At 44.0% G+C, this 14,764-nt stretch overlaps 1 protein-coding gene across 2 annotated transcripts in view; it reads left to right on the top strand.

The window, feature by feature from the left end:
- TUBGCP5 (tubulin gamma complex component 5) overlaps window positions 1-7,934 on the top strand; it is a 98,380-nt gene extending 90,446 nt beyond the window's left edge. For both annotated transcript variants that reach the window (XM_084899009.1, XM_084899010.1), the window contains 2 exons: window positions 6,419-6,519; window positions 7,547-7,934. In XM_084899009.1, coding sequence (XP_084755135.1) covers window positions 6,419-6,519; window positions 7,547-7,593 — 148 coding nt within the window. In that variant the 3' untranslated portion in view covers window positions 7,594-7,934. The remainder of the gene's footprint in view (window positions 1-6,418; window positions 6,520-7,546) is intronic.
- The last annotated feature ends 6,830 nt before the right edge of the window (window positions 7,935-14,764 follow it).

Below are 14,764 nucleotides of genomic sequence, written 5' to 3'. Positions count from 1 at the left end.
CTTGGTTGCAGGCTCAATCGCCAGTAGGGTCCATGCAAGAGGCAACTGATTGATGTTTCTCTCTCATCGATGTTTCTAACACTCTATCCCTCTCCCTTCCTTTCTATAAAATTAATAAGATACATTTTTTAAAAACAACAGCAACAAGATTTATGTAAAAATGACTCTTTGGAAGTTTTATTTTAAAGAAGGGCAGGAGGACTTCCTGTCAAGATGGCAGCGTAGGTAAATGCATTATTTGAACCCTCCCACAACCACATCAAAATTACAACTCAACTACAGAAGAGCCATCATTCAAAACTGCTTGAAATATAGCTGAATGCAAGCCCTGCAACTCGGGCCTAAAGAAAAAGCCACACTGAGGCTGGTAGGAGGGGCAGAGACCCAGAACAGGCTGGTCCCACACACATGGTGGCAGATAAAAACAGGGATTCCTCTGCTGTTGACCACCCCCCACCCCTATCCTCCCCTGAGGAGCCAGAATTCACAAGCTCACACTAAGCCCCACAGCCCAGGGAAGAAGAGTGCCCATAACTTCTGGTTGTAAAAATCAGCAGGGAGCCAAAACTGGTTTGGCTTAGTGGATAGAACATCAGCCTGCGGACTGAAGGGTCCCAGGTTCGATTCCTATCAACCTTGGTTGTGAGCACATCCCTGGTAGGAGGTGTGCAGGAAACAGCTGGTCGATGTTTCTCTCTCATCGATGTTTCTATCCCTCCGTGTAAAAAAATCAAAATATTAAAAAATAAAAAACAGCAGGGAGTATGGCTATGTGAAACAGAGACACCCCACCCAATTTCTGGGCCCATCCAAGCTGTTTACAGTCGCTTTTCTTTTTTGTTGTTAATCCTCATCCAAGGATAACTTTCTTTTTTTTTTTTTAAGAGACTTTATTTTTTTTTAATTTAATAAATCTTTATTACTCAGATTATTACAATTGTTTCTCCTTTTTGCCCCCCATAGCTCCCTTCCACCTGGTTCCCACCTCACCCTCTGCACAATTTTAGTCTAGTTTCTTCCTGCACCCCCCACACCACTTTCCCCCTGATAATTATCAATCCACTGCCTTTCTTTGCCCCTGATTCTATTATATTCACCAGTTTATTCTGTTCCTCAGATTTTTAATTCACTTGATTTTTAGATTCACTTGTTGATATATAAGTATTTGTTGATCATAATTTTTATCTTTACCTTTTTCTTCTTCTTCCTCTTCTTAAAGAATACCTTTCAGCATTTCATATAATACTGGTTTTGTGGTGATGAACTCCTGTAGCTTTTCCTTATCTGTGAAGCTCTTTATCTGCCCTTCAATTCTGAATGATATCTTTGCTGGGTAGAGTAATCTTGGTTGTAGGTTCTTGCTACTCATCACTTTGAATATTTCTTGCCACTCCCATTTGGCCTGCATAGTTTCTGTTGAGAAATCAGCTGATCGTCATATGGGTGCTCCCTTACAGGTAACTAACTGTTTTTCTCTTGCTGCTTATAAGATTCTCTCTTTGTCTTTTGCCCTTGGCATTTTAATTATGATATGTCTTGGTGTGGTCCTCTTTGGATTCCTTTTGTTTGAGATTCTGTGGCTTCCTGGATTTGTAGGTCTATTTCTTTCACCAGGTGGGGGAAGTTTTCTGACATTATTTCTTCAAATAGGTTTTCAGTATCTTGCTCTCTTCTTCTGGCACCCCCATAATTCTGATGTTGGTACGCTTGAAGTTGTCCCAGAGGCTCCTTCAACTTTCTGGATTCTCTTTTCTTCTTGCTTCTCCAGAAGAGTATCCTTTGTCTCTTTGTATTCGAAATCTTTGACTTGATTCTTGCGTTCCTCTAGTCTGCTGTTGGGTCTCTGAATAATTTTTTTATTTCAGTCAGTGTATGTTTAATTTCTAGTTGGTCCTTTTTCATATCCTCAAAGGTCTTGCTAAATTTATCAGCCTTTTCTAGGAAATTCTTGAAAAACCTTATAACCATGGTTTTGAAATCTCCAATCATTTGTTTTCCTCCATTTCTTTCGTTTGTGATCTGTTTCTTTGTCTCCACATTTTCGCTGCTTCCCTGAGTTGGTAGAGTAGTTTTGTGTGCTAGGTGTCCTATAGGGCCCAGTGGCTCAGCCTCCTCAGTTACCTGAAGTAGACACACTTGGTGCTCCCCTTTGTGTACTGCGTGTTCAGCCTTGTTGTAGTTAAGTCTTTTTTTTTTTTTAATATATTTTATTGATTTTTCACAGAGAGGAAGAGAGAGGGATAGAGAGTTAGAAACTTCGATGAGAGAGAATCATCGATCAGCTTCCTCTTGCACACTCCCTACTGGGAATGTGCCCGAAATCATGGAACATGCCCTTCACCAGAATTGAACCTGGACCTTTCATTCCGCAGGCTGATGCTCTATCCATTGAGCCAAACCGGTTTAGGCTGTAGTTAAGTTTTGATTGTTGTTGGTATCCCTGGGAGGAACTGCCTTCCAGGCCAATTGGATGTGAGTATCAGCTGGTGTCTATGCCGGGATATCTTCTGTATTGGAGACAGTCTTATAGGATCAGACTTGCAAAATTGCAAAAGCCTCTGCACTCAGCTTGGATGAGACGGAGTCTCAGGGCTGAGCCAACAGTCTTGGCTTCCCGTCAGCCCTGCACTTGTGCGCATGCCTCAGAGCTCTGCCTTCCATGGATCCTCTGAGTTTCTGCCTGACAGTCCAGATTCCCCTCATAAGAGCGTGGATCCTCCAGGGACTCACCCTGAACTGGGTTTCAGTGCTCAGTGCAGTCGGAACTGGAGTTCAGTGCAGTCAGGCGCTTCCGACTCCTTCTGCTATGGAGAGGCTGCAGCAGCCTCCAGTCAGACCTCTCTGTGCTCACTGGCAAATGACTCTAGACCCTGCCTGCTGCAGCTCCCGGCTTCCCTGAGCCTCACAGTCTCTGAGTCTCCAGGTGCCTTTCTCTACATTCCAAACTCCACCCATATGAGCCTGGGTCCACAGGATTTCGGCCAGGGTTGTGGTTCAGTGCAGTCGGAACTGGGGTGCAGTGCAGTCGGGGGCTTCCTTCCCCCTCCCGCCAGCCCGGCACTCGGCTGCCCTTCCTCTCTGCGCGCGTCTTCCTCTCTCAGTGCTTTGTGGCTCCCCTGACCCGTGAGCCTCTCTCCTTCTTTCTAGTTGTAGATTTCCCACTCCGCCAGCTTTCCTGTGGTTTTGGATGATGTCCGTTCTGTCTTTTATTTGTTGTTTTGAAATTGTTGTGTTAGGCAGTAGTTTAGGCGCTTACTTAGGCCACCATCTTTGTTCTCCTCCCCGAGAATACTTTTCCATTGATTTTTAGAGATTGTAGAAGGAAGGGGGAGAGACAGAGAGAAACATTGATGTTAAAGACACATCTATTGGTTGCCTCCTGCATGTGCCCTGACCAGGGCCAAGGATTGAGCCTGCAACTGAGGTATGTGCCCTTACCTAAATCAAACTTGGGACCCTTCCGTCTAAAGGCCGACACTCTATCCATTGAGCCAAACAGGCAGTGGCTTTCCCATACTATCTGTCAGTCTTGGCTCCTGCTGCAGACTTTATTGAAATTTCTCAAAGGTTCACAAATTGCAAACAAGCAGCATTTGGGCTCAGCGTGCCCCATACCTCTTGTTAAGTGGCCTCAGGCACAGCACTAGTGGCAGCTCCTTGGTTTGCACCCTGGCCTCTCCTTGGCACTTCCAAACCCAGTACAAATGGTAGCCATCTGCAGATTTCTCTGTAGCTCCTGCTAGGTGACCCCAGGCAGGGCACAGGTGGTGACTGACCTTGCAATTCCTGGGAGATCCCAGAGGCAGTGCACCTGGTCAACAGCTTCAGACCCTGCCAGATTACAACTCTACGATCTCCATGAGTGACAGTCAAGGGCAGACTCAGTGAGCACCAAAGCCCCCCTGAAGCAAGTCCTGCTCCATAAGGGTGTCTCCCACACAGCAGCTCCTCCACTGTAGTCACAGCTGCTCCTCACAGCGAGTTGGGCCTGGGTGTCAATCTCTCCCTCTGACACCAACAGCAATTAAAGCTCAACTACAACAGGGCAGTGCGTACAGGGATGTACCTGGCATGCCCAGCTCAGGTGACTGGGGAGGCTCACCCATTGGTCCCTACAGGACACCTACTGTACAAGGCCACTCTACCAATTTCGGGAGACATAACAGCTCTATCTAATACATAGAAACAAACACAGGGAAGCAGCCAAAATGCAGAGACAAAAACAAAACCTGTCCCAAATGAAATAACATGAGAAAGCTCCCCCCCAAAAAAGAACTAAATGAAATGTAGGCAAGCAAACTAGCAAATACAGAGTTCAAAACAATGGTTATAAGAATGCTCAAGGACTCGGTAAAGACTTCAACAGCATGGAAAAAGGTCATAGAAGTCATAAAAGGAACCAGTCAGAGATGATGCACACACTAACTGAAATGAATAATTTACAGTGAGTCAACAGAGTAGATGAAGCTGAGAATCAAATGAGTGATTTGGAATTAAGGAAGTGAAAAACACCCAATCAGAAAGCAGAAAGAAAAAGGAGTTTTAAAAAAATGAAGATAGTATAAGGAGCCTCTAGGACAACTTCAGGCATACCAACATTTGCATCATGAGGATGCCATATGGAGAATGGAGAGCAAGAAATGGAAAACCTATTTGAAAATATAATAATAGGAAACTTCCCTAACCTGGTAAAGGAAATAAACACCCAAGCCCAGAAAGCACAGAGAGTGTCAAACAAAACAAACACAAAGAGGCCCAAACCAAGACACATCATAATTAAAATGCCAAAGACAATTAATTAAAAACAAAGAATCTTAAAAGCAAAGAAAAGCAATTAGTTACCTACAAGGGAGCACCCATACAATTGTTGATAATTTTCAACAGAAACTTCAGGCCAGAGGAAGCGGCAGAGAACATGCGAAGTGGTGGAAAGCAGGACCTGCAACGGAGATTGTTCAGAACGGAAGGACACACAGAGCTTCCCAGACAAGAAAAAGCTAAAGTGGTTGATCACTATCAAAGTAGTATCATATGAAATATGACAGGGTCTTCTTTAAGGATGATAAGAAAAAAATGGGTTAAAAATATGAACAATAGCCGAAACTGGTTTGGCTCAGTGGATAGAGCTTCGGCCTGCAGACTGAAGGGTACCAGGTTTGATTCTGGTCAAGGGCATGTACCTTGGTTGTGGGCCCATCCCCAGTAGGGAGTGTGCAGGAGGCAACTGATCGATGTTTCTCTCTCATCGATGTTTCTAACTCTCTATCCCTCTTCCTTCCTCTCTGTAAAAATTCAATAAAATATATTTTTTAAATGTGAACAATAAAATGATAATAAATACAAATCAACAATTGAATCTAAAAATCAAAATAAACGAACAAGTGGAACAGAAACAAACTCATAATAACAGAACATTTTGACAGTTGCTTGATGGGGTTGGGGATCTGGACAAAAAATAAAGGATTAAGAAGTATGAATGGTCAGTTCTTACAAGGGTATTTCTTGGATCACATGATCTCACACATCTAGAGGAAATAATGAACAACATAAACTGATGAACAAAAACAGACCCAGAGAAAGAGAAGCAGCGACCAGACTTTCAAACCTCAGAGGGAAAGTAGGAGAGGGTGGGAGTAAGGGAAAGAGATTAACCAAAGGACTTGTGTGCATGCATATGGGCCTAGCCAGTGGCCATGGACAACAGGGGATGGGGGCATATGTGGGGAGTGGTTTGGGATGGGAATGGGGGGATGAGGACAATTATATGATACCATAATCAACAAAAAAAGAAAAAGAAAAAATAGTATAAAGAATATATTATCTTCAATTGTGTTATCAAATTTTTAATATTTAGTATGGAATTTATTGTCTTTATAAATTTAATAACTATAATAAATGCTAAAAATGATTTTTTTAAAAAGTACGAATGGGTTGGAGAATCATGGAGTAACGGACAGCATAGGGAATACAGTCAGTATTCTAAGGTGTTGTGTCAGATGGGTACAAGACTTATTGGGATGACCACTTAGTAAGTTCTAAAATGCCTAATCACTGGACTGTACATCTGAAACATACAACATTGTATGTCAACTGTGATTGAAAAATTAAAAAAAAAAAGGATTAAATGGCAAAAAAAATAAAAATATTCTTTAAAAAGTGAGGCAAGAAATTTTATATTTTCTGTCTTTATACTTGAGATTCTAGGGGGAGATAATAGATTAACCGAAGGACTTGTATACATGCATATAAGTACAACCAATGGACACAAAACTTTTGTGTCCATTGGTTGTACTTATATGTATGGGAGGAGGGGGGCAATGGTAAGATATGTACACAGATAATTTAATAAAAATAAAGAAAAAAGAAAAAAATTATTCCAAATGCACTTAGTTAAGTTGAAATGTACTTTCTTTCCTAGGATGGAATCTATAGAGAAAATGGAGTCTGATTTTAAAAACTGCCATATGTTTCTTGTGACCATTTTAAACAAAGCCGTCTGTAGGGGTTCCTTTCCACATCGTGAGTATACATGCTAAAATCTTACTGCTTTTCTGTTTCCTTGTACAAAAGCTCCTACTTTGATACTGATCTCATGACGAATTATTTCAACCTGGAAAGTCTGTCAGCAGCTGGACCATGCTTTGAATTGTGGTGTGTGTGTGTGTGTGTGTGTGTGTGTGTGTGTGTGTGTGTGGTGTTTTCAGAATTATTATGGGATGAATGAATATCAAAGATCAAACACGGTTACTAAAGATTTTGCTTTCTAGTATGTCATTTGTTACACTAGTGGATTCTGAAAAGCAGAAAACAAAATAGATTTGTCACACTTTTCTTTTTTTAATATATTTTTCTTGATTTCAGAGAGGAAGGGAGAAAGAGAGAGAGATAGAAACATCAATATGAGAGAAAATTCTTGATTGGCTGCCTCCTGTACACCCTTCCCTGGGGATCAAGCTCTCAACCCAGGCATGTGCCCTGACCAGAAATCAAGTTGGTCCGAAGGTTGTGGGTTATTGTTAAGCTGATTAACATTTGTCCATTTTTTAATTGGGTGGTTGTAGGTTAGAACTTGGCATTTTGTTATGAACGGACTTCAGAGTTTCTGACATGTGGAACAAATACGATTTATTTCATGAAATGTCCAGATTTGTTTATTTTCAAAATTAAAATGAAGTGAATAAAAATAAATCATACTTTTTAAAATTTATATTTAATAAATGAAGATTATCTTTATTATACGTTAAAAAATAATCACCATTTTAGTTAAAAATGGAAAATGTGGCCCTAGCAGGTTTGGCTCAATGGATAGTGGGTTCTGTTCAGGTCTCGAGCACATGGCTGGGTTGCAGGCTCAATTCCCAGTAGCAGGTGTGCAGGAGGGAGCCAGTAATTTTCTCTCATTGTTTATGTTTCCATCTCCCTTCCTCTCTGCAATCAATAAAAAAGGAAAATATCTTTAAGTATTTTTCATTTTTGAATTGATTATAGCCTTACTCATACATTATCAAATACTTAAACCAATTTTTTAACTTTATTCTTCCCACAGTGGAGTCTCTAGCCCTGTCCCTCATGGCTGGCATGGAGCAAAGTTAAATATCTTCTTGTGATAAATACCTCGGACTTCATCTCCATGCATGTAAAGCTCCATCACATGCAGCTGAGAAATAAGAATCATTTGTTTTTGTCTCTTTTTAAAAAACTATTCTCTGCTATCCAGGCAAGTGGGTTTGTAGATGTTTTCTCTGAAGCTTATTGGGTATTGTATAGGATTATGTGTATAAAATTGTATCAATAATGCAAAGTGTACATAGGCTATTTACATCTGTATTTCCTACTGTAAGCTATAGATTTATGGCATTGTTACCTTTAGATGTGAATGATATTTTTGAAAATATAATCATTAATATTAAAAATACAGCATTTTACATTTCTTATTTTCCTTTTGCTGTCAGTCTTTTTGTAAGTTCATCATGTCCACTTTTAACAAAAAAATACAGTGTACTAAAAGACAAAAAAAATCAGAGCATCATCAGACACAGACTGGGCAGCAATGTTGGAATTACCAGGCTGGGAATTTAAACAACTAGGATTAATCTACCAAGGAATCTAATGTAGACAGTGGACACATGAGAGAACAGCTGGGCGATGTGAGCAGGGAGACAGAAGCTCAGCAAGGACATGGCTGAACTGAACATCAAATTGACATTCCTAAATTATTTCAGAGTGTATGCCTCAAGCTTACAGAACATTCCTCAAGACAGCCACATTTTTAGGCCATAAAACACACCCTGACAATTTCTTAAAGATGGAAGTTATACAAAGTATGCTCTCAGACCACAGGTGCAGGAGGAAGGCTTGTGACCAGAGGCTGGAGTAAGCCCTGGTTCCACAGGAGGGTGTGATTGGCTTGCTTGGGTAACGCTGAGGGCCAGAAGAGGACAACCTGTGAGGTGGAGGATGTTTGGGGAACTAGCGGGATGGGGACATATCTGGAGAGCCGAGCCGGGGCAAATGTAACCTACACAACAAACATTCCTGGTGCACTTTGTGCAGGTGGCCAGTGTCACTGGGTACCACTGCATGTCTACTGTGTAAGTCCACCCTATTAAGGCTAGCAGATCTACTAATACACAGCAACAACAAAACAGAGAGGCAACCAAAATGGGGAGACTGAGAAACATGCCCCAAACCAAATAGCAAGAAATCTCCAGAAAAAAAACCCTAAATGTAATGGAAGCAAGCTAGAGTTCAAAGCAATGGTTAAAATGGTTAATGAGAACCAATAGCCTGTAAAAGGACATGGATACCATAAGAAAAGAATCAAAAATAAAGAATACAATATCCACTCTAACTGGTTTGGCTCAGTGAATAGAGCATTGACCCACAGACTGAAGGATTTCAGTCAAGGGTACACACCTTGGTTTCAGGCTCAATCCCGTCCTGATCAAGGTGCATGCAGGAGGCAACCAATTGATGTGCCTCTCTCACATCAATGTTTCTCTCTGTGTCTCACTCGCCTTTCCACTCTCTAAAAACCAATGGACAGAGAGAAACCAAGATGGCGGCATAGGTAAACACCTGAAATTGCTGCCTCACACAACCACTTCAAAACAGACATCATCCAGAACCACAGGAAGGCTGGCTGAGTGGAATTTCTACAAATAGAAGGAAAGAGAAAAGCACATTGAGAATCAGAAGAGCTGCGGAAGTAAAGTGCAGAGGTACAGAGGCGCACACAAGGAGAGGCATGTGAGTAATTTTGCTGCTGTCTTTTTCATTTGGGAGGGAGACACAAGCTCCCAACTGCTCTGAACTCCAGTTCTGGGCGAGAATCTGGGGACTCATACTCATTCTGGGAGAAACTGGACTGTCTGGCATAGGGCAGAACTCAAGGGCAGCTTTCACTCAGAGATGCTTGCAGTGGTTACTGAGGGACACTGAGACCCAGGGGCCTCTTAGGGCAGGGCCGATGGCCAGCCATTGCTGTTTGCTCTGCCCTGAGACCCACCTGCACCCAAGCTGTGCACAGAGGTTTTTGCATATGAATAGCCTGGTCCTTTGAAATCTAAAATTACCTAACAAACTGCAGCTGAGTCAGAGAGACCCAGAACATCCAAAAGAAGGCCCAAGTCCCCACAGAAGCTTGCATTGCTTCACAGCTGGGCCTCATTTGGACACCTCCAAACCCAAAACAAAGAGGAGGAATCTGCAGATCTCTCTGTAGCTCCTGCTTGGTGATCTCAGGCAGAGACTAAATTAGCGCCTCTTTGGAGATACAAGAGCCAGTGTACCCAGTGATCAGAGTGGGACCATCCAGATTACAGTTCCTCAGATCTATAAGGGACACACTCAAGGGGCAGACTCAGTGAGCACCAAAGCCCCACTGAAGTTAAGTCTTGTCCCATAAGGGTGTCACCAGCACAGAAGTTCTCCCATCATAGACTCAGCTGATCCTCACAGACAATTGACCTGGAGGTCAATTCCTCCCAGTGATACCAACAACAATCAAGGCTTAACTACAACAACACTACACACAGCCCACAAAGGGGAGCACCAAGAGTGTTCATCTCAAGTAACTTGGGAGGCTGAGCCACTGGGCCCTGTAGGACACCTAATACACAAAGCCAATCTATCAACTCAGGGAAGCAGCCAAAATTCAGAGACAAAGAAACAAGTCGCAAATGAAAGAAATGGAGGATAGTAAATGATTGGTTTTAGAGTTTAAAACTGGTTATAAGGTTTTTCAAGAATTTTCTAGAAAGCACCGATAAATTTAGTGAAACTCTTAAGGATATGGAAAAGGACCAACTAGAGCCCTAACCAGTTCGGCCTAATGAATAGAGCATCAGCCTGTGGACTGAAGGGTCCCAGGTTCAATTCCAGTCAAGGGCATGTGCCCTGGTTGCGAGCACATCCCCAGTGGGGGGCGTGCAGGAGCCAGCTGATAGATGTTTCTCTCTCATCGATGTTTCTAACTCTATCCTTCTCTCTTCCTCTCTGTAAAAAATCAATAAAATATATTTTTTAAAAGACCATCTAGAAATTAAGCATATACTGACTGAAATAAAGAATAATATACAGAGATCCAACAGCAGACTAGAGGATCATAAGAATCAAGTCAAAGATTTGAAATACAAAAAGCAAAAAATCACCCAACAAAAATAGCAACAAGAAAAAAGAATCCAAGTGCAACCCCTCCCAATGTGTGGTTTTTGCCTTTAAAAACTTGTGAGATTTTCTACTTGGGGCTCGACTCCTCTGCTCCTGCGTGAGTTACGAGTTGAGCCCCAGCGCACTGGAATAAAGCCTCTTGTTGTTTGCATTAAAAAAAAAAAGAAGAAGAAAAGAAAAAAGAATCCAAAAATATGAAGATAGTGTAAGGACAACTTCAAGAGTACCAACATCAGAATTATCAGAGAGGATCCAAGATGGCTGCTCAGGTAGACACCTAACCGCAGCAGCACACAACAATTTCAATGGAATACAACTAAAATGTAGAGTGGACATTGCCCAGAGCTACAGGTAGTCGACTGACTGAAAAGTCTACAACGAGAAGGAAAGAGAAAACCAGGAGGAAAATAAGAGGAGGTGAAAAATCCTAAGGTACGGAGACATGCTGCGCACACGCACGCGCGCACGGAGAGGACACAGCCGGAGAGGAGGAGAGGGCTGGGTGCTGCCTGGTGTTCCCTAGCAGGAAGGAAATAATAACCCCGGCCTGGCCTGAACCCCAGAACCGGCAGCGCTGAACCCCAGTAATGGGCCAGACCCTGGGGACCCAGGCTCAAGCAGGGAGAGACGGGGCTGTGAGGCGGAATCCCAGGGGAGCGGCGAAAAGCAGAGCCCCCGGAGTCGCGCACATTGCGTGCAGAGGACAGTCTGTTGACTCTGATGCTAGACGCCCCTAGCGGGAAGGAGGAAAAAAGCTCCAGACTGGAGGAATGTGACAGGGAGCAGGAGCCCCTGCCGGACACCGGCCAGCCGGGCGCCAGCAAGGAGTTGGGCGACAGGGCCCCCCTGGGGGGAGTGCCCCTGGGCCTTCAACCCCTGAGCGCAGACCACGGAGCCGAGGCTGGGGGCTGCATCCTGGGCGGCGCCAACCCCTGCAACAGGCTGAAGCAGCACAGGAGCCCGCGGAGAACAAAGGGGTGCCACAGGCCAACCTGCTGAGCTCCCAGGACAAGGAGGAAGAAACCAAAGTTCTCAATGTAAAGAAATCAAGTGAGAGCAAAAGATAGTAAAATTACTTAAGAAAGAATACAAAGAAGATCTTGTAAAATCGAAGACTAAGTCAGAACTCAACTCAGCAGCCAACATTGCAACATAAATGCGTTTGTTTTTTTTTTTAAAAAAAAAAAAAAGGACAGAATGTTGGAACAGCGGCGGCCAGGCCTAGAGTGCCCAGGCACAAGGCAGTGGCACCTAGGCCTGGAGCAGCAACAGCCAGGCCCCAGAGCAGCAGCAGCCAGAACCAGAGCAGCAACAGCCAGGCCTGGAGCAGCCAGACCTGGGGCAGTGGCAGCCAGGCCTGAGGCGGAGGTGGCCAAGCCCAGGGTGACCAGTCCAGGATCACCCAGGCCCAGAGTGGCCGGGCCCAGAGAAGCCGGGCCCAGAGCAGCCGGGTCAGGAGCAGTCATACCCAGAACATCAGCAGCCAAGCCCGGAGCATCCAGGCCGGGAGCTGCCAGGCTTGGAGCGGCTGGGCCCAGGGCAGCCGGGCCCAGAGCAGCCGGGTTGGGAGCAGCCAGGCACAGAGCAGCAGCAACCATACTTGGAGCAGCCAGGTCGGGAGCAGCCAGGCCCGGAGCGGCCGGGCCCGGAGCAGCCGGGCCCAGAGCAGCTGGGTCGGGTGTGGCCAGGCCCGGAGCAGCAGCTGCCAGGCTGGGAGCGGCCGGGCCCGGAGCGGCCAGGCTCAGAGCAGCCGGGCCCGGAGCAGCCGGGTCGGGTGCGGCCAGGCCCGGAGCAGCAGCTGCCAGGCTGGGAGCGGCCAGGCCCGGAGTGGCCAGACCCGGAGCAACCGGGCCCAGAGCAGCCGGGTCGGGTGCTGCCAGGCCCGGAGCAGCAGCAGCCACGCCCGGATCAGCCAGGTCGGGAGCGGCAGTGACCACACCTGGAGCAGCTGGTTGTGGAATGGGCCAAAGCAACAGAGGCCAGGCCCGGAGCAGCCAGGCCCGAAACAGCTCACTCCTCTCCTGCCTCCGCTCCAAGGCTGCCTCTCAGACATGGCTGGAAACTTTTGGGGGAACTTGAGGGTCTGCTGAATCAAATGAGGAAGGCTTAGATCTGGATGTGTTGACTTAGTATAACACTGGGGTATTGATCTGTGAGTGCCTTGTGTGGGGCCTGGATGAGGTTGGTTGATCTATTGGGAAATGTCTTTTGTGTGAAGTGTATCTTTGGGCAAGTGGAGGTATTATTGATTTGAGAAAATGCTAAATAACTGATTTACTATCTGAAAAATTTAAAGTTCTGAAAGTTTAAGGTCTCTTGCTAAAAAGAGGTTTTAAAGCTAACACCTTAATTTTAATGGAGAAAGGGAATGACAAGCCCTTCCCACCCAGAACAGGTAATCCAATTCCAACCAGCACCTATGTTTAAACAATGTGTCCATTTACACTTGAATGGCTACACCTTTTGATAGCCTAAGGGCAAGTTTACATGTAAACAAGTTTGCTCTCAATTCCCAGGGCAGAAAAAAAAAAACAAGGTTTAAAATTATTAGATTTTAAAATTTATTCTTAGAAGTGTAAAAGTTTATTAATTAAAAAAAACAAAAAAAACAAAAGGAGATTGAAAAACCTGATGAACAATAATAGCAGTTCATTATAGTAGAGTCGGTGATATGGGAGGGGAATGGACTGACTGTTCTCAGGGAAAGGGAGGGAGGAAGAGACTGAACATAAACTGTGCACCTATGGATGAGGACAATGGGGGGTGGGAGGGGGCGGAGGGTGGGATGGGAACCTGGTGGAAGGGGGAAGAAATGAGGAACCTTTGTAATAATATGAACAATAAAGATTGATTAAAAATAAATAAATAAATAAAATAAAAATAAATTAAAAATTAAAAAAAAATCTTACACCTATGGATGAGGATAGTGGCAGGGGGTAAGGGCATGGAGTGTAAAAGGGAATCAAGTGGAGGGGAGCTATGGAGGGGGAGAGGAACATCTGTAATAATCTGAACAATAAAGATTTATTAAAGAATAAATAAATAAAGTTATTTTTTATTAAAAAAAAAAAAAAAAAAGAATTATGGGGTGCCAGAAGAAGAGAGAGAGCAAGATAATAAAAAACTATTTGAAGAAATAATGAGAGTAAACTTCCCCACCTGGTGAAAGAAATAGTCTTACAAGTCCAGGAAGCACAGAGAACCCCAAACAAAAGGAATCCAAACAGGACCACACCGAGACACATCACAATTAAAATGCCAAGAGCAAAAGACAGACAGAATCTTGAAAGCAGCAAGAGAAAAACAGTTACCTACAAGAGAGTACCCATACAATTATCAGATGATTTCTCAACAGAAACTGTGGCAGGCCAGAAGGGAGTGGTAAGAAATACTCAAAGTGATGAATACTAAAAACCTACAAGCAAGATTACTCTACCCAGCAAAGCTATGATTCAGAAGTGAAGGACAGATAAAGAGCTTCACAGATAAGAAAAAAACCAAAGTTCATCAGCACCAAACCAGGATTACATGAAATGCTGAAGGGTATGCTTTAAGAAGAGGAAGAAGAAGAAAAAAGTAAAGATAAAAATTATGATCAACAAAAATACATACATGCCAAAACCAGTTTGGCTCAGTGGTAGAGCATCAGTCTGCGGACTGAAGGGTCCCAGGTTCGATTCCGGTCAAGGGCATGTACATTGGTTGCGGACACATCCCCGGTAGGGGGTGTGCAGGAGGCAGCTGGTCGATGTTTCTCTCTCATCGACATTTCTAGCTCTCTCTCTCTCTCCCTTCCTCTCTGTAAAAAATCAATAAAATATATTATAAAAAAAAAAATACATACATATCAACAAGTGAATTTAAAAATCAAGTGAATAAAAAAATCTGATGAAGAGAATAAACTGGTGAATATAATAGAATCAGGGGCATAGAAAGGGAGTGGACTGACAATCCTTGGGGGAAAAGGGGTGTAGCGGGTGCAGGGAGAGACTGGAGAAAAATCATATACCTATGGATGAGGACCATCGTGGGGGTGGGGGGAGTGTGGAGGAGGATAAGGGCAGAGGGTGGGATGGGAACTTGGTGGAACGGA

Source organism: Pipistrellus hanaki (genome assembly GCF_964339955.1).
Source record: "Pipistrellus hanaki genome assembly, chromosome: 11".
NCBI classification, from domain to species: domain Eukaryota; kingdom Metazoa; phylum Chordata; class Mammalia; order Chiroptera; family Vespertilionidae; genus Pipistrellus; species Pipistrellus hanaki.
This window is presented reverse-complemented; position numbering and strand designations above follow the sequence as displayed.